At 45.5% G+C, this 18,614-nt stretch overlaps 1 protein-coding gene across 3 annotated transcripts in view; it reads right to left on the bottom strand.

The window, feature by feature from the left end:
• Positions 1–18,614, bottom strand: part of DDX46 (DEAD-box helicase 46) — a 54,865-nt gene that overhangs the window by 31,394 nt on the left and 4,857 nt on the right. For all 3 annotated transcript variants that reach the window (XM_054975655.1, XM_054975656.1, XM_054975657.1), the window contains 3 exons: positions 10,083–10,217; positions 6,708–6,804; positions 5,220–5,385 (listed from right to left, as the gene is read on the bottom strand). In XM_054975655.1, the coding sequence (XP_054831630.1) occupies positions 5,220–5,385; positions 6,708–6,804; positions 10,083–10,217 (398 nt within the window). The remainder of the gene's footprint in view (positions 1–5,219; positions 5,386–6,707; positions 6,805–10,082; positions 10,218–18,614) is intronic.

Here is an 18,614-nt window from a genome sequence, read left to right as displayed (position 1 = left end):
TGAAGCCAGATTGGATCTGGATGTAGGAGAGGGCCCTGCATGAGAATGTTGTGGAACTGGAAGGATGATCCAGGGAGCTCTGACCAGAATTGTGACTATTTCCAGGCCCAAGATTGTCTTAGCCAGAATGAGGTGATGAAGATTAAATTTGGCGCTCTCCCTGAAAACCCTGTTTAGCACTCTTGACATTAGAGGCATTGGTGGAAATGAGAGTTGCCTCTGGGACTAAAGTTATGGTAGTTTGAGTTCTATCTGGGAGATCAGTCTCAGAAGGTTGTGCAGGGGTATTCCTGCTCTGTCCCTTGGCCATTGGCCTATGAAGTTCCACAAGGTTTGACCTTATCCCCCATGCTATTTAATATCAATATGAAGCTCTGGGGAGAGATTATCAAGAGATTAGGGCTGCAGCATCACCAACGTGCAGATGATACCCAGCTCTACCTTTCTTTTCCACCTAATTCTAAGGATTCTGTTGATCTTCTGAACTGGTGCTTGGAGACAGTAATGGGCTGAAACTGAATCCTGACCAGACAGAGGTTCTCAAAGGCAGAACAGGAATGTGAGATCTCCCCTGTCTTGGATGGGGTTATACTTCCCTTGAAAAGTCAGGTTAGCTGCTTGGGAGTGCTGCTCAACCCAGGAGTCACATTGGAAAAAACAGGCAGCTGCAGTGGTTTGAAATGCTTTTGCCCAGCTTCAGCTGGTGTATCAGGTGCATCTGTTCCTGGGTCAGTCAGCTCTAACCACAGTGATCCATGCCGTAGTTACATCTAGTTACATCTAGAGTATTGAAATGCACTCTATGTGGGGCTACTCTCGAAGAGCATTCTGAAGCTGCAGCTAGTGCAGAATGAGGCTAGACTGCTGGTTGGGGGCCAGCTATCGGGATCAAGTGACCCAATAGTATAGTAATTACATTGGCTACCAATCCACTCCTGAGCACAATTTAAGGTGTTGGTTTTGGCATTTAAAACCCTACACTGCTTGGGACTAGAGTATCTGAAGGAACATTTTCTATATGTTCCTGCCCAGGAATTAAAATCTTAGGGAGAGGCCCTTCTGAGTATCCCATCAGCTAAAGAAGTTCAACTGATGGATACATGAGAGAGGGCCTTTTCAGAGGGAGCATTCCCCAGGGAGGTGTGCCTGGCCCCTTCACTATCAATATTCAGGAGGCAGTTGCAGACATTTTTACTTAGAACTACTTTTAATTAACTCTGTTTTTATATTACTGGCAGTCCTAAACTGTGCTGTTTTTAAACTTTGTCTTTAATCTATGATTGTTTGCATTTATATCATAAGCCGCCTTGAGTTCTTGCATGGTGAAAAGGCAACTAACAAATGTTTTAAATAAATAATAAACACATATAGGATCTCCTGAGGCCAGCTAGCGATGAGCATGTCCTGTCCCTCTGCCCCCCTCTGTCCTGAACCTGGACAGAAATCTGGGTACTTTGTAATGGGCAGGACACGTGAAGAGATCTCAGATTGGAGTACTCAGACATCTGGTCACTCACTGCCCAGAACACTCTGGGGTTTAATGCCTACTCGCGGCGATTGACATCCTGGTTTCAGGTTGTGGGTCCCTTGGAGGTGTTGGGCTTGAAGAGAGGCTGTGTGAGTCTCCACCCAATGAAGAAGGAGAAAAGCTTCTTTCTGTAGGGATTGAGATCTGGTGCCTCCCGGCTGGCTGACATGGGCCTTGGCTGTGGTGTTGTCTGTACTAGAAGGTGAGCAACTTCTATTTGGAACTGAAATGCTAGTAGTGCCATTTGGATGGCTCTTAGTTCCAGAGAGTTTATGTGGTGACAGGATTTGAAGTGGCTTCACTTCCCTTCATAAACAGCTGTTGGCAGTCCTGTAGGCTGACATCTGTGGTTATTTGCTCCCAAGAAGGTTGGGAAAGAGAGTTTCCTTTGTGAGGTTTTCCATTTTTATCCACCAGATGAAACAGGTGTGTATTCTTCTTGGGAGAGGAATTAGCTTGTGGCTGTAGTGCAGGATGTCATCCTGGTGAGGAAGGAGGAGCCATTGTAGAGGGTGTGAATGGAGTCTGGCCCATGGGACAATGCTGATTCAGGAGATCATTGAGACCTAGCATGTGCTAGGTTAATAAGATTGGCCAAGACTATGTACGTGAGGGGCAAGAGAGCTTTTTGGATGTTGGATAGTTTCTCCACTAGAAGAGAGATCCTGCCAGTTTGCATCTGTGTATTGGGCCGTAATGCATTGGGCCATAGTTAGTGAACTCTTTTGGCGACTGACGAGGAAGCCACACTTCACTAGAATCACCAATGTTGTTGCCACATATCTGGTTGCTCTGTCTCTGGACAGAGTTGGGATCAAATGGTCATCTAGATAAGGGATATAAATGCACTCTTTTTGTTTTGAGGTGGGCCACTAGAATGACCATCAGCGTGATGAAAACTCGAGACAAAGACAACAGGTTGAATGGAAACACCTGGCACTCGAAGTGCCAGTTGCAATAAAGAAAATGGAGGAACTTCCTGGACATGGGGTGAATGGGTATGTATAGGTAGGTCCTCCAGCTGTACAGTTTCTACTACGGAGAAGAGAGTTTCCATGCAAAATGCCTTTTGCAGATCCTTTTGTTGAGACATTTTACATTGAGAATGACTCTCCAATCTCCATTCCTCTTGGCCACAACAAACAAGATACAGCAAGTTTCAGAATTTTTTTGAGTCTCTGGAACAGGCTCTATTGTCTGAATGCCCAAGGGTTCCTGTTGGCTTCCATTGTTAGAACCTGTTTTTAGTTGTTCTTAGGTCTAAGGAGGGGAGAAATTTCTCCCATGGGGGAATGAATGAATTCTATTCCATAGCCTTGGCTGATGGTATTATGCGCTGACCTGTTCTGAATGGAGAGCATCTAGGCTGTGGCGAAGGCATGGAGTCACCCACCTATTATCACTGGCAGAACTGCCTCTTCCCTCCCCTGTTCATCTGGCTGGGTTGAGAAGGCTCTGTTGGCTTGGAGATAAATCTCTGCTTGCTCCAAGAGGACATAAAGTACCTGGAACTTCCGGAGCTGCACTGTCTGTAGGAGCTGCAAAAGGAGCAGAAGGAACTCTGGAAAGTCCTGGTATATTTAGTGTCCTATGTCTCAAAGGATGAGGTCATAGCCTTCTTTTTCTCCTCTGTTTTGACCAACACCTCATCCAGGGCTGCATCCTCAAATAGCTTCTCACTTTGGAAGGAAATGGACCAGAAGTTGTGCTTTGACAGATGATTCACTTTCCAGTACATCAGCCATAAATTGTGTCAAATCACAATGTTGGCAGCAAGGCATCTTCCAAAGAATCGCACGACATCCAAACTGGCATTGGCTACAGAGGCTGAGGCTCTCTTAATTTTAACAGTACTTGTTTAAGTCTGATGATATCTGGGTTTAGGTTCAACAGGATCTCATCTGTTCAAAGAATCGTTGCTGTAGCAAAGACTGAAGCTGATGCGCTGGCTCTGACGGCTAGAGCTGAGGATTCATGCACCTGCTAGAGAGAACGTATTCCTCCTGTCAGCAAGGTCCTTTTAGGGCACTGTCTCCATCCTTGGAGAACACAGCCATTGACAGAAAAGCACAGAGAGGCATCCATTAGAAGAACCTAAAGAATATTCATAAAGGTGACCAGAAGAAAGTAAAGATTCTTGGCCACAGAATGCAGGCTCTTGCTTCCTCCAGGCTTTTTTTTTTCATGCCTTTTTTTGCACCCAGAAGAGCTTCTAGAGTCACTGCCTCTGGAAGTGTGTTGGGGGTCTGGAAAACAGGAGTCGGCTTCATAAGAGGAATGTCTAAGGCAAACTCTAGAGCTTCTTCTGCATCTTTTGAAGTGCTGGGAGAAGGGAGACAAAGAGGACAAGGGAGAGCAGCTGCCGTGTCTGCACTTTTGTTTCCCCTCCTGCTTTTTAGAAGCTCCTCCAGGACATCTTTAACGACCTTATTGTTAACCCAGGAATTAATACTGGAATAGAGGGATGCCCTGTCAAAAGTCCTCAGCAAGCATGAAAAGGGGGATCTTGAACCCAGGGATTGCTGCACCTCCCATTCCCTTTGCAGATGTCAGTGTGAGCTCTAAAGCCTCAGAGGAACTCTTGCCCACTAGAATTATATTGGAAGAAGCTGTTGCACTCAAATCAAAAGCAACTCCTTTGTGCTTCAGCTGTGGCTGCTGGGGTAGAGGTAGCGGCAGTTAGGAAGCCAAGACATTGGTGGGGGTGGGGGGAGAGCTCCTGACAGGCTGTTTTGGCAGTTGCAGTGCTGGTCATTCCCACAACCTAAGGAAGCAGCACAGATGAGATCTCTGCAGGAGGAGAGCTCCCTCAACTGGGGAGAGCTAGTGTCCACCTTTACAGTGGACAGTATGGCAGCCAGCAACTTTATTGAGCGATCCTGTCTCCGAAAAGGCATCCTTGTTGAGTGTGCTAGAGGTGAGGGGATGGGCTGTCCAGGCTTTCACTTCTTAAAGAGTTGTGGAAGTGCATCCAGAGTCGTGCAGGATATGGACAAGGGCTCACCTCCTAGCCGGATGTGGAAGTAAAGCAAAAGTAATTTGCATATCTCTGCCTGAAGTAAGAAGGGGGCCTAATCCACTTCTGGATATCTTCCATCACTGATTGAGAAGAGGACTTCTATATAACGAGATACCCTGATCCTCCTGAAGAATTTGATTAAGTGAATTCAGAAGCTCTCTTAAAAATATTGTCATGCATTTATACTCATATACATCTGTTAAAATAATTACCAAAAATGTGAATCTTACTGAACATGTCCTTCTTTCTCCCACTTTTATTACAAAACACGCTAACAGAGTAAGCCACCAGGACTAGTATAAGAAAGCCTCTCCATTTTCCAGAGTCCATCAGCTGTCCCCAGTATGCTACTTTCTTCCTAACCGCAAGGTCTCCTACCCATCCAACTATTTTTGGCACTACTTTGAATTTCCATTTGCACAGGACAAGCTTTTTCAGCCATATCATAAGCACTCCAGAACCATCCTCTTTGAATTTTTGTCACACTCTGTGTTGTAGATGCATATTCCAGGATCAGACTTTTGAAAGAGTTCCCTAGAGCAAAATTCATCCTGATCTCACCAAAACTCACTTATGGCTGGACAGGCCCAGGAAATGTAATCTTTCACATTTGTTTTAGACCAACAGCTACAAAAAGCTTATTCTTCCTTAAATTAGTTACATAAAAAATACCATCATCATCTTCTAAACTCCATTTTTTTCCTTGCTTCATCTCTTCGATTTCTTTTTTCAGTTCTCCTATGTTTTCCATAGCTTTCTTGCGTTGCTCTTCTCTCCATTTCTCCACTCTCTCTTTTCGTTTTCTCATTTCTTCTTCCAGTTTGTTCTGATCAAAATTCTGTCAGAAAAAAAAGGAAAAGTTATTTATCATTGACAAGTCAATTTAAATAAAATTCCAACCCTAATGAAATTAATTAAGAGGAGACAGGCAAAACCAACACAACAAAAACATGGTACACCAAAACCAATTACTAGCTGCTTTCACAATGCAAGTTCATTGACATACTGGATTCTCCACAACTTGATTGTCAAAGAACAGCACGGCCCACAAGATACTACAAGAAACTGATGGCACTTAACAGCAGCAAAACATCAGAAATGGAAGCTCTGTATGCTGACCAGTGTTATGAGAGCTGTTTACTGGAAACAACTACATTAAGAGATGATGGCTGTTGCTTGCTTGGGATTTGCTGATAGTACACATTCAGAACTATTCTTTTATACAGGACAGGGAAAAGAACAAATGCAGTGGAAGACAAAAAGAAGCAAACAAATCACAATCCCACAGCTGGACACCAGTAATTCCAGAAGATTGTGGTTACAACATCATATTGTAATCACAACCCCGCTGCAGTTATCTTCTATTTGTTATGAAGTCATGCGTTAAATAGCAAGCAAGCAAGCCTTTATTGGCATATATAAAATATAAAATTTTAATACAGAAACTCTATACAAAATCAGATTAAAATTACAGATAGGAACAGGGCAACAGTGCAGCAAAACCAGTATAGAATATTACTTGTCAGGGCGTATAGCCATGGCACTGTAGAGAAACTTTGCTACTATTTCAGTTAGTTCCCCACCTGGGTTGTCAAGCAGAGACTGAACCTTAAAATCATCAGAAAACTCTGAAAGTTGGGCTAATATAGGATGCAGAACATCCCGGCATAGCACCAGATAAAAAGAGCACTGGAGAAGAACATGGGAAACAGTTTCAACACAGTCCATCAAACAAGGACAACACCTGCTATAATAAGGAATCCCATGAAATCTGCCAGACAAAATGGCTGAAGGAAGAACATTAAATCTGGCCAGAGAAAAGGCTCTACGTAAATTGGGAGCCAGGAGTTGGTAAAGGTATACCGCTGGGAAACTTACATTAGGGAAAATCCCCATGTTTAGGGGAGAACAAGTTCTATTAGCAGAACTATAGAGAGTTTGTAACTTTAATCCCAAAAGACTGGATTTTATTTTTGAGAAGGCCTCAAAAATGCGTTAAATAATTATGTTTAATGTCATTTTCCATCAGGAATAATACAGAAAGATGTCTGTCCTACGTCCAATAAGGAAACTAACAAAAATCTTACAGATTTCAAACACATCATGAAGCTGGAAGCTGATTATTGTAATAGGTTGCTTTGTAACTGTCATTGTACATACGCTAACATCTTTATCCTTTTCGTCTTCTTTGTCTTCTTTCTCCTTTTTCTTTTCCTTCATAACTTCTACCCCTTCCACCTTTTCTTTAGATCGGGATCTGAAAAGACAATTTCGAGAACTGCATTTAACTGACAGAGTACTTCAATTTCACCTGTGAAGCCATATTGTGTAAAGATCAGAAAAAGAATGGTATTACAAAATGGAGTAGCTTCCAGAAATAATATCTCACTACATGCAAAACTACACTAATTTCAATGGTTTTATGCTTAACTGTGCACAGATGTGTACTTCTAACCCAATTCTATATTTTCAAATTCTATTAATTCAGTGGGACTTACTCCTAAGTAAGCATATACAGTACTGCATATCTTAAGTCAGGATACAAATGTCAGTACATTCACTGTAGGCTTTCTGGCATTCTTTCCTACTACAGCTTCTTGGTATCCCCCAAATGGCATTCTATATTACCAGGCGACAGTAGCAGGAAAAAAAAGAGCTGCATCTCATTGCAGGAACATAAGTCTCCTATGATTCCAGCCCTAATCTCATATCAAGTGCATCAATTTACAGACATTGTGAGTATACTAATTTTTACACTTTTTATGCCAGTCGCAAATTTCATTTCCAGAATACTTAAGGGTCAATACTTGGATGGTTCTAATGTTTATTTTACACTTACTTGAAGGCAGCAACATGTGCAAATCAACTTTAAAAATGAACACTTGTTTCACTAAGTGATTTAGCACTTGCCTTGGAAGTGTTAGTGTCCTCTAAGGAGTCAGTGCTAGCTGATTTTTTTTTTTTAAAAAAACCTCTTTCTCTCAGAATCTGACACACTTGGCTTCGATATGAAAACCATTTATCACATTTATTATGCATTTTTATTATTCCCACCTCTTCTACCACAAAAAGGACAAATCCAATTGAAACATGTGCTAACCCAAGGCAATAAATGTAGAAATCATTTTTGGTTGGTAAAAATCTTATTAAGTTCTCTAAAGCCACTGAACTATTTTAACAAAAACCATATGCTTATCTTGAGACAGAATTTGTGTCATTAAAGATTTAAAACAAGATGTTGGTTACTCAGAACAAAAAAACTAGACAAAGTTCAGATATGGTTTACACATTTTAAATGAATAACCTAGCCATGCGCTTGCAGATATTTCTCATTCCACATACCTGATTTTAATTTTTAGGCATCTGACTCATAGAACAAAGAGGACTAAGTCAGCTTTTCTCAGTCTGGTATTCTAAACAGATGTCCCAGTGGAGGAAGGAGAGAAGGTTCAGAAGAGGGCTGCAGCTTTAAATTCTGAGGAGGCCTGAGACTCACCAATGTAATAAACTCAGTGCCTGGAAATAGGCTGCATTCTGTATATCTACCTTGCTAGTGGCACAGCCTTCCTCTCACAAACCTTGTTCCAGCGGAACATGCATTTTCTACCAGAGAAAGATCACTAGATAGATTCATAGGATCCAATCCTGTAAATAACACCTAGTGTGGGACCAAATCCTACTCCCTTTTGGGGGGGGGGCGGAATTCCTCTCCCACAAGCCAAACATGCCAATATAGTGAGAAATACCCTAGCTTAAATAGTATCAGGGTACAACACTGATCTGCAAGGAAGAATGGAGGGAGTCTGTTATAACTGCAGAGCTCATGTGCTCTCTCTCTCTCATGCTCACACATGCAGACACAGTTCTTGGTGGAATAGATGCCATTGCTCTATCCAGGCACCATTACTCTGTACCAGAGTCCATCCCAACCTGTAGATCAGGGGTTCCCACCTTTTTTGAGCCTGCAGACACCTCTGGAATTCTGAGAGGGATGGTGAGTGCCATGCTTAAAATGGCTGCTGTAGAAAGCAGAGTCAAACCCAAAAAGGCTGCAGGAGCAAAATACAATACCTCATTTTGCAAAAGACTTTCAGAGGGGAATAAAATGCAATGAGGGAAATCCTGGTGAGGGGGAGGGACAGGGAAGAAGAAGGAGGAAAGCCTGAAGTGGGGGAAATGGAAACACACACTGATTAAAGGAGTGCAGGTGCTTAAGTGTCCTTTTGGTCATATAGTGGCTGTAGCGGCTTTGCAGTAGAAAACCCTTTCATTTAAATGAGGGCAGCCAACAACAAGCCTTGCCTTAACATGGCCCCTCTCACTTTATGTAAAGCTTGGTGATTGCCAGGGGAAGTAATTGCAGGCACCAAGGTGCCCACAAGTGCCAAGTTGCGGAACCTTGTTGAAGATTTCCCATTTTACACCTCTGATGAGTCTTGTGAGCTCTCTCTCTCCTTTCACAATTAGTGAGTTGACTGTTGAGAGATGTGAGGATCAAGTCTTAAGGTTAGAGGGAAAACAAAGAAATGAAACTCCTGAGGAAAGTAGATGGATATTTAGTGCAAATACTACAAGCTTAAAATTAAAGTGCAAAAATGAGCAAAAGTATAGGGGGAACAGGACCAAGATGTGAAGAAAGGTCATTAAAACTTGTAAGGAACTAAATTCTGCATTAATTAGCCAAAACATGAGATTACTATGCAGTGCATTCATGATATTTCCTGGCACAAGCATACAAAGGAGGAGAGAATGCAAACATTTCCTCAGTGTTAAAAGACTGTTCAGCTGCTCCTTTCTATGCTGTGGTGGGGTTATCTCAGATCATCTCCTCCCCTGTTCTTTACTCTACTTCTTAGCCTCTCTGCACATTCCTCCAATCCCTCTCAACTTCTCCCAAATTTGTGCCATGCTGATCCTTATCTCAAAACAGAAACTTTCTCAATAATCCCAAGACTGACATCAGATTCACAAAAAAGGGTGATGCAGCAGATACTCTTACACACTAAGAAGGCTTTCTAATACCGGGCTCTCTCTGTATAGAAGTACATCTAATTCATGGTTGTTCACAATTAAAATGAAATTATCCATATCTCTCAAAATAAACGAAGTCAGGGATCCCCAACACAGTGCTCATGAGCACAATTGTGGCACCAACACTTTTCCTTGTGCCCATCAAGTGTTTTTAGTAAATAGGTGGGGATAGGTGCAGCTTTTGCCCAGTAGGGCTTCTGATTGGATGTGCAGATTTTTAAAAACATGACTTTGGCAGAAGCCGCTTCCACAGCACAAGGATCTTCACTGTATGAGTGAAGGTAAGCTGTAGCAGCCATTTTGTAACTGTCTCCATCTCCTGCAGCAGCCATTTTGAGGCAGACATTTTACTGCTATGCCCACCACACTGTGTCAAAATTCCAAAGTGCCCACAGGCTCAAAAAGGTGAACTGTGTGTTCACTTTCTACTTTGTTCTGGCCACATCTGTAACTATTTTATTAGTACAACTGGACAAAACGCTACATAATAGTATATGAAGTTACCTGTTTTCTACTTTCTTGTTTTTGCCAGGGCTGGAAGATCGGGATCGTCTCCCTCTGCTTCGACTTCTGGATCTTCTCCTCTCTCTACTCCGTGATCGTCTCCTCTCTCTGCTCCTCTCTCTGCTTCTTGAACGCCTACCAAAAAGCAAAAGTAGGTTTTTAGAAGTAATGTTACTGTACAGGAAATACTTTTTTCTGGTTTTTCTGGTTTTTTCTGGTTCTGGTTTGAAAAAGTATTATTAATCGAAGATAGAGTGGAAAAGTGTATTGCAATAACCAACTCCTCCTTTTAACACTGGTTTCTGGACACTGGATGGCTACAATTTGGGAGAACAGTATCTTTAATAACTGCTAAATGAGCAAAGTGAACATTACACAGACAAACATCAAAGCTAATTATTACAGGTTATCAAGCGCTAAAAGGGGTTATAGTAACTCAAAACACTTCCTATCCTTCAGCAAGGCTATTTACTTTTTAAAATATTTATATCCCACTTTAGTTCCTTGGACTCAAGGCAGCTAACAGCACAGCAACAAGTTATAAGGATATAAGACATAACAGTCAATTAACAAGATAAAAACACACAGATAAAAAACACATAGACAAACCTACAGGCACAGTTTACCCTCCACCAAATGCCCCACACAACTGGTTGTCCTTTTCAAGGGACTAGACCTGCCACAGAGAAAGTTTGTGGCCTCGCTGTTGCCATATGGACAATACTAATGGAGGTACTTTGAACAAAGAGTTGTCTTAGAATGCAGCTGGTGTATAGGAGCATATTGATAGATGTAATTCAATAAGTATGAGGGCCTTAGGTGGCGAAGGGTTTTAAAAGTATTTTGAGTTGGGTGCAGAAGCAAATGTAACTAGTAGGGGTGTGCACTTCGGGCCCAGTTCAAAAAGATTCAGTATTTCCGAATCGGAGCCAGCATGCTGGAAACACCAAAGCAAAGCTTTCCGAAGTGATTCAGATCGCTTTGGAAAAATTCGGGGCAGCCGGGAGCAGTACTTTGTTACAAATTCAAGCTTCCCGCTCTTTCTTAGGAGAGAGGAGGGGGGGGAAGGAGTGATTGACTTACTACAACCTCCTCCTTTCCCCTCCCATCTCTAAAAAATTGGCAGGAAGCTTGAATTTGCTCCAAAACTTAGCTGGCTTTTGCACTGCAATGCAATGCAATAGCAGCCAGCAAGCTGCCTGCAGATTCCGTCATTTACAAGATGGGAGGGGTGAGGAGGGAGTGACTACTCTAGGAGTACATGGGGAAGGAGGGAGGGGGATCAGGGAAGGGAGGGGGGAGTTAGAAGTGTCCAATCCTGCAGCAGGATTCTCCTTCCAGCCAATGGGGATTCTCTAGAAGGAGAGTGCCCTTTTTTTAAAATGCTGCAGGACTTTAAATTGGAAGCTTGCCTTTAGCTAGCTTCTACTTTGCCCTGGCCTAGAGACTTTGAGAGACTGGTACCTGCTTTCTGCTGGTTTGTCTCTTTCTGTCTGGCCTGGGGCTGTGAGAATGACTTGGCTGGCCTGCTTGGAGGAGGACTTCTGGATTGGATTCCCTGCCCTGCTGCTGGATTTCGCTGGATGCTGTGCTGTTGACTGGACCTGCATCAGACTAGTAGGAGAGTCACTGACTCACAGGGTTCTTTTCTCTTTGGGGGAGGGGGTGGTTGGGGGGATAGGGAAGGGATTTTTTTTTAAGTTTGCATTTTAATTTTTTTTTTTAAAAAAAAATCCTGCTTGCTTGTGGCTTTGTGTGATAGTGTGTGTTTGACCTGTCTGCTCTAGGGCCTGCTTTAATGTCTTCGTCTTGGTAGTTTGGATTGAATGGGGTTTCCTGCTTGATTGTGGCCTTCCTTGGTTTGATTGTGTTTGGCTTGACTGTCTGGTCGAGGCCCTGATGTGGGGGGGGGAGGGGTTCCCACTGGGATTTTTTTTTAGCTTAGCTTTACTGTCTTGTAATGTCTGAGGTTTCTGTGTTTGTGGCTTGTTTTGGAGTAAGTGGGCCTGTGTGTGTGGTGGGGTTAGCCATTTAATTTTTCAGCGGATGGGCTTTCTTGGGGGGCCGCTTTCCTGGGGTTTCAATTTTTGTTGCTGTGATTAATTGTGGGGGGGGGCTGAATTTAAGTTACTTTTAAGTTTATTTTTTGCTTCTTCGCTAGATTTCTGCAGGGTGCATGGGTGGGAGTGGGAATAGGGGTAGGTGAGCTGTCTGGGGGGGGGGCACTTTCCTGGGGTTTCAATTTGTGTTGCTGTGATTAATTGGGAGGCTGTTTGTTAAGTTACTTTTAAGTTTATTTTTTTGCTTCTTTGCTGCAGTTGGTATTCGGCGTTGTTATTTATTTGAATACTTGGTGTTGGTGTTTGTTGTTTACAATTGTTACAGTTTGTTGTTTAAAGTTAGTTTGTTCTTTACAGTTACAGTTGTTGTTGGTGCTCATTGTAATATAGCTGTGTTTGGTTAGCATACTTTGGGTTTCCAAGAACAGTTCTACTTAAGTTTTAAATAGTGTTTTTAAAAGGTAGGCTAGTTGTAGGCCTTCACTGAACATTTGCCCTCTGAACAAAATTGATAGGGAACCAAATTGCCCTCTGAACAAAATTGATAGGGAACCAAGGGTAGTTCTACACATTAAATAGGATTCAGTAGGAAAAGAGTTCTGTTCCAATTATAAATATATATATATTCATACAAATAGGCTGCCCATTAGTACCCCCTTAAGTGGGGTTTCCCTGCCCATCTCTGGCACCCTTGGAGGCAGGCCAGGCACATTAGTTGTAATAGGCGTTCCTTTATATTGGGCCAGATTGATTCCTGAAGAGGAATTCAGCTATTTGGTAGGTTTAGGTCCCCAAAAATAGATAGGGTTGTTTAAAAAGATATTTAACTAACCATCTCCAGTAGTAATAGAGCCACAAGAAACATAGTTTTAGAAATAGGTAGATAGGTTTTGAAACCAAATTGTAAATTTTGGGGTGTTTTTTTTTTAATAAACTTAACAACAGTAGTTAGTGTAGGTTCAAGGAGGGGAAAGAATGGTTGATAAGAAAGTTGAGAGATGCCCTGGGGGAAAGGCCAGTGGTAAGTCTAGAGGGGTGGAGGGGAGGGGGAATGCTGTGGCTATGCCCCCATTTAAGCGGAGGAGGCCCTCCCTAGCGTTGTTACCATTCACCTGGTAACAGGAAGAGGGTTCACAAGGCCCTCTTTCCTGAGGCAGCTGCTCGAGGGCCACCCCCAACCCAGGTGTCTGAGGCAGGGGCTGGCACTGGGTGGGGGCCTACTGTTGAGGCTCCCCCTCCTCCAGCGGTTGAGGCCCAGCTGCTGGAGGAGGGGCAGCATGTGGTGTCTCCTGGGATGGATGTGGGACACATGACTTTTCCTGCATTCCTGCTCACCCCAGGGACCTGGCGGATGTTGGAAGAACTGTAGGAGGAACCCCCCGCTGGAGGGTCCTCCCCTGTTTTCTCTGAGGCCAGCAGTAGGCCTCTTATGGCTGTGTAGGAGGAGAGGGTGCTGGAGGAAGAGGAAGAGACTGTGGTGGAAGAGCCCACATCTCAGCCCCTTCATCCTCAGCCATCTCCAACTGCCCAGCCGAGAGTGGGACACGGTGTCTGCTGGGGGGGGCCCGTAAGCGCCTCCCCTGTGCAGTGTGGGGCCCCCATTACCTCCAATAGCTGGAATGACTTCCAGAGAATGGAGGACCCCCGGTTTGCCCAGTGCTGGCATTGTAGGCAACAGATCAGTCATGGTAGGGATGTGAACCATCTCTCCACGTCTGGAATACGGAACCACCTGAAGAGGCAACACCAGGCGGTGCTTCTTCAGGGGAGAGTTCAAGTGGCACCGCATGGATGCCAGCTAGCCAGAAGGAGGCAGGCTCCTCTAGTGCTCTCTCCTCACGGGTTCCCATAGGGCAGGGATGCCAAACCTCTCTGATAGAGACGCTTGATGCGCTGGGCCCTAGTGTGCCCAGAGAGGGGATCCAGAAGACCCTGCGCATCATGCGCCACCTCGTCAATATGATTGCAGTCGAAGGTCAGCCTTTCTCCATAGTAGACGACTTCAGCTTCAGTGGGCTGCTCCGCAATAGCTTTCCCTGGTACACTCTCCCTGCTCACATGACGCTGAACAGAGTCATGGTGCCCTCGTTTTACAGGGCTGCCAGGGACCACGTGAAGGCACAGTTGTCCTGCGTTGCCGGGAGAACTGTGCACTTCACGTCCGACATCTGGACCTCCCCAAGTGTGCAGCATGCATATCTCTTGCTTACTGCACACTGGTGGCAACCCGAATACCTTCAGGGTGGGGGTGAGGTATCCAGAGTTAGGCAGGGAAGGATGGGAGACCACCGGGCCAGCTTTCGCAAGGCCTTGCTCCACCCCAAGGTTCTCGACATGTTGCACACAGCGAAGAACATCGTGGCCACCTTGAGGAGGGAGTTGGACAGCTGGATAAGCGAGGGCACCATCACCATGGGATGTATGGTGACGAATGTGGCCAGAAGATGAAGGCAGCGGCGCGGCAGGTGAGCCACAAGCGCATTTACTGTGCAGCTCACAAACTTCACCTAGTAGTGAAAGCTGCGCTTGGGGTGGGCTCCTCCCCGGAACCCCAGGACCTCGCAACTCGTGACTTCCAGTATCTCCTGCAGAAATGTCGGAGGCTCACGGGTCACTTCTCGCGCAGTGTGAAATCCACTCACGAACTGTGCCATAAGAAGGCCAGGACAGGTGTGCTGAGCATGTCCTGATATCTGACATAGTCACTCGCTGGAAGTTTACCTGTGCCATGCTGGAGTGCTTGGTGGAGCAGCAGGCCGCACTCGAGGTGTGGCTCTCAGAAAGCGACGCTGTGAGTCAGGTGGGTGAATTCAGCCAGGAAGATTGGCTCACTGTATCCCTGACAGCAGAGGTCCTGAAGCCTTTTAAGGACTTCACTGTAGCGGTCCTGTCGACACGGCGACCCTCCGGTCATTCCTTTGGTGCACACACTCCAGAGTTCACTGGCCTCCTTTGTGGACCCAGACGCACCACGTGCAGACAGTGTTCCAGCAGTGCCTGTGAGAAGGCTGCAGCAGGGCATAGCTGCCAGGCTAACACCTCTCATGCAGAAGGAGTCGTACATGTTGGCGACCATGTGCGACCCGCGCATTAAGGGCACTTTTGTCAAGTGGGACGGGAACCTCACCCAAGCCAGAGATGCCCTCTGTGCGCGTGTGAGGCGTAGGCAGGCCAAGAGGGGCCAGCTGTCATCAGAGGGGACGGGCGGGGGACCCAGCCCTGTGGGTCCCTCTTGCACCCCTTCTGAGCAGGCTCCCCCTGCAGCCACCGCCGGAACGTCCATAGAGATGGAGATGCTCCGGCGGCTCCTTGGCCCCTCTGGAATCTTGAGTTGTGTGATAAAGGATTTGGCAGAGACAGTGGTCAGGGATTACCTGCGAGTTGCTGTCCACTGATCCGCTGAGCTACTGGGCCAAGAAGGAAGAGGTCTGGCCGGACCTCTCCCTCGAGGCACAGCAGCTCCTCTCACACCCTCCGACAAGCATGGAGAGCGAGCACGTCTTTTCTTATGCGGGTGACATTGTCAGCCCACATCACTCTCTCCTTCTCCCATGGAGAGTTGAGCAGTTGGTCTTCCTGAAGGTTAATTCTTGGCTCTTCAATTTCTCAGGACTGGACTTCCAGAGAGAATGAGGTGAGCCCACCTTGTGGCCTGCATCCTCTGAGAGTCTAGGACCGGGGGAATCGTGCTCTTCCTTACATTAAACGTTTAGAAGTAGAAAAAAGTCCAGCAGAAGGAGGGTGGAACTCAGTAGCAAAGGGAATGCACCCTGCAATTTGGCTCCCCCCACAAACAGGAAAAAAAATGGCCCAAAACTGTCACAGACCCCGTGGGCACAAATTTATTCTGATAATTAATAACATGCCCCAGAAATGTTGATTGCCACTAGAGGGAGAGACAGGTTAGATAGGGACTGGTTAGGTTAGGGACTTACAGCAAGAAGCGCAGAGTAGCAGCCAAACTAGCTAGCTAAGCTGCTGTTTAATGTTGTTTAATGTTGTTGCATGCTGTTAAAATGTTCATGCTGAAGGGGTGGGGGAGGAGTGGGGCTGGTAGGGATGGTGCAGGTGGGGGCAAGCAGTGATGTAGCCAGATGAAGGCTACATCACTGCTTCACAGGTGGTATCCCATTCAGCCTGAAGCTGGGGGGGGGGGAGAGAACTCTGCCACCGTGCTCCGCAAATGCCACTGTGTTGTGCTTGTGGCTAGGTACTGTTCTGCTCTGTGGTGTTTCCCCACTGGCTGAACTGAAAGCCCAGCTACAGGAATTACAATGGCTCTGCTGGACTAAGTTGCAAGAGTGTCCCCCTCCACCCCCAACCTTTCATTTTGCTTTGGGAAGAATGGATGCTTGCCTTCATGCTGTGCCAAGAAAAAAAGTGTTTTTGCAAAAAACTGTGTGTGTGTTTTTGTGATTCTCTGGTTTGAAGTAAGCTGAGGTACTATTATGTGGGAGACTGTTGTGATGTGTCACACTAGTGTGCCTTTAAAGCTGTAACTGAAAGCTAAAATATAAAATTTTTGGAACTTGATTCAATGTGTGTTTGTGTTCTATTCTCTGGTGTGCAGGTTAGTTCCCATCATAGAGAACAATGGGGAGTGGCTGGCCAGCCCGCTCTGGAGGTGGTGAGGAACTTGGGGGTGGGTGTTTGTGGTTCAGGTGTGCTTTCCCAGGGACGAGCTTGCACTCAGGAGTGTGCCCACCACTGTGGCACCCTGGCCTGTGCATAATTGCCCTGGGAAAGACAGTATAAAAGTTCCCATCATAGGGAACAATGGGGAGTGGCTGGCCAGCCTGCTCTGGGGGTGGTGGAGAACTTGGTGGAGCGTGTCTTTGGGTCTGTGGGGCTGTTAGGGGGTAGACTGAAAGGAGGATTATGCCTGAGGCCAAGGATGCCACATTCCATGTGTTCCTGCCGTGGGAGTCTGGATTTTCTCATAACAGGAATCAATGGAGTGTGGCTGGCCAGTTACTGCAAGGATGGTTAGGTTTTGGGGGGGGGGGATGTGGTTCTGATGGGTTGCTTGGGGTGTGTGGTGTAGCCGGACTATGGCTGTGGCCATTGGCAGCCCCAATCCATGTGTTTCTGCTATGTGGAAGTCTTCCGCACAGTAGAAATAAAATGGTGTGCTGGGAGAACTACCTTTGGGGGGCCATGATATGGCCCCCCCAAAGTCCAAACTCCCTGAAACTTGGGGGAGAGCATGGTAGGACAGACAGAAGCAGGTCCCCTGAAAGTTGGGTGCATTTTGCTTGCAAAATGCCACCCCAAGCCACCTAGAAAAAAGGCCTTTGTTTTTCTCCATAAAGAATAGAGAAGAGTGGGGGAGGATAGGGGCACCTTCTTTGGGAAGCCATAACATGCCCCCCCCAAAGTGCAATCTCCCTGAAACTTGGGGGAGGGCATGGTAGAACAGATAGGAACAGGTCCCCTGAAAATTGGGTGCATTTTGCTTGCAAAATGCCACCCTAAGCCACCTAGAAAGATCACTTGTTTTTTCCCATAGGGAATAATGGAGAGTGTAGGAGGATGGGAGGATCTGGGGGGGGCATAACATGGCCCCACGAAGTCCAAATTCTCTGAAACTTGAGGGGTGGTTAGAGGAGAGTTAGGAGAAGGTCCCCACTAAGTTTGGTTTGCTTCGTAAAGAAAATGCCCCCCCAGGCTCCCGGAAAGCCAGGAGCATGTTCCCCATTGAAAATAACGACCGGATCTTTACGAAACAAACCCAAATCTTTCCAGATCGGATATTCCGAAGCGGCTTGCCGCTTCAGAATTCCCTTTATTCTGGATCTTTTTCCCGATTCGGGTATTCTGAATCGGAAAACTCGAATCACCCTGGCCCTGCACACCCCTAGTAACTAGTACAACTGACAGAGCACAGGAGCGATATGTTCCAAACGGCTAACCCCGACAGGAATCTTGCTGCCACATGTTGTACTGACTGAAGGTTCAGACACTGGAAAGTTTCCACTCCCTTGACTTTCTACAAACTATGCAAAACTGAATTATTCAGGAGGGCTCTTTACCCAGATTAGAAGGCTGTGTCGTAATTAGTAGCTCAGAAAGATGCACTGGTAGGGAAAAGAACTATACGCTACTCTGTTGAGTACTATCTGTTGATATAGTCACCACGTTGGTAAACATGCCATTTAGTTATGCTTTGTTTGAGAAAGATTTCATCTTTGTTCAGCTTTACACTTTTCTCAAATTTTCTGTTACCATACCCAATTGTATCTCTTTTCACTGAATGTCTTAACTGTGTTCCTTATCGTACTTTGCTCTGTGAATGTCCTAGCTATTGATTGTATTGTATTTTCATTTGCACTGTATAATCCGCCTTGGATCTCAGTGAGAAAAGCAGAACAACAACAGCCTCTTATAGGGAATATTACAGTAGTCCAACCTGGAGTTTACAGCAGCATGGCTTAGTCTTACAGAGTCCACAAAAGGGTCACTTAACAAGCAA

Source organism: Eublepharis macularius, chromosome 4, assembly GCF_028583425.1.
Source record: "Eublepharis macularius isolate TG4126 chromosome 4, MPM_Emac_v1.0, whole genome shotgun sequence".
NCBI lineage: Eukaryota > Metazoa > Chordata > Lepidosauria > Squamata > Eublepharidae > Eublepharis > Eublepharis macularius.
The sequence above is the reverse complement of the archived record's forward strand: the minus strand, read 5'-3'. Positions and strand labels throughout refer to the sequence as shown.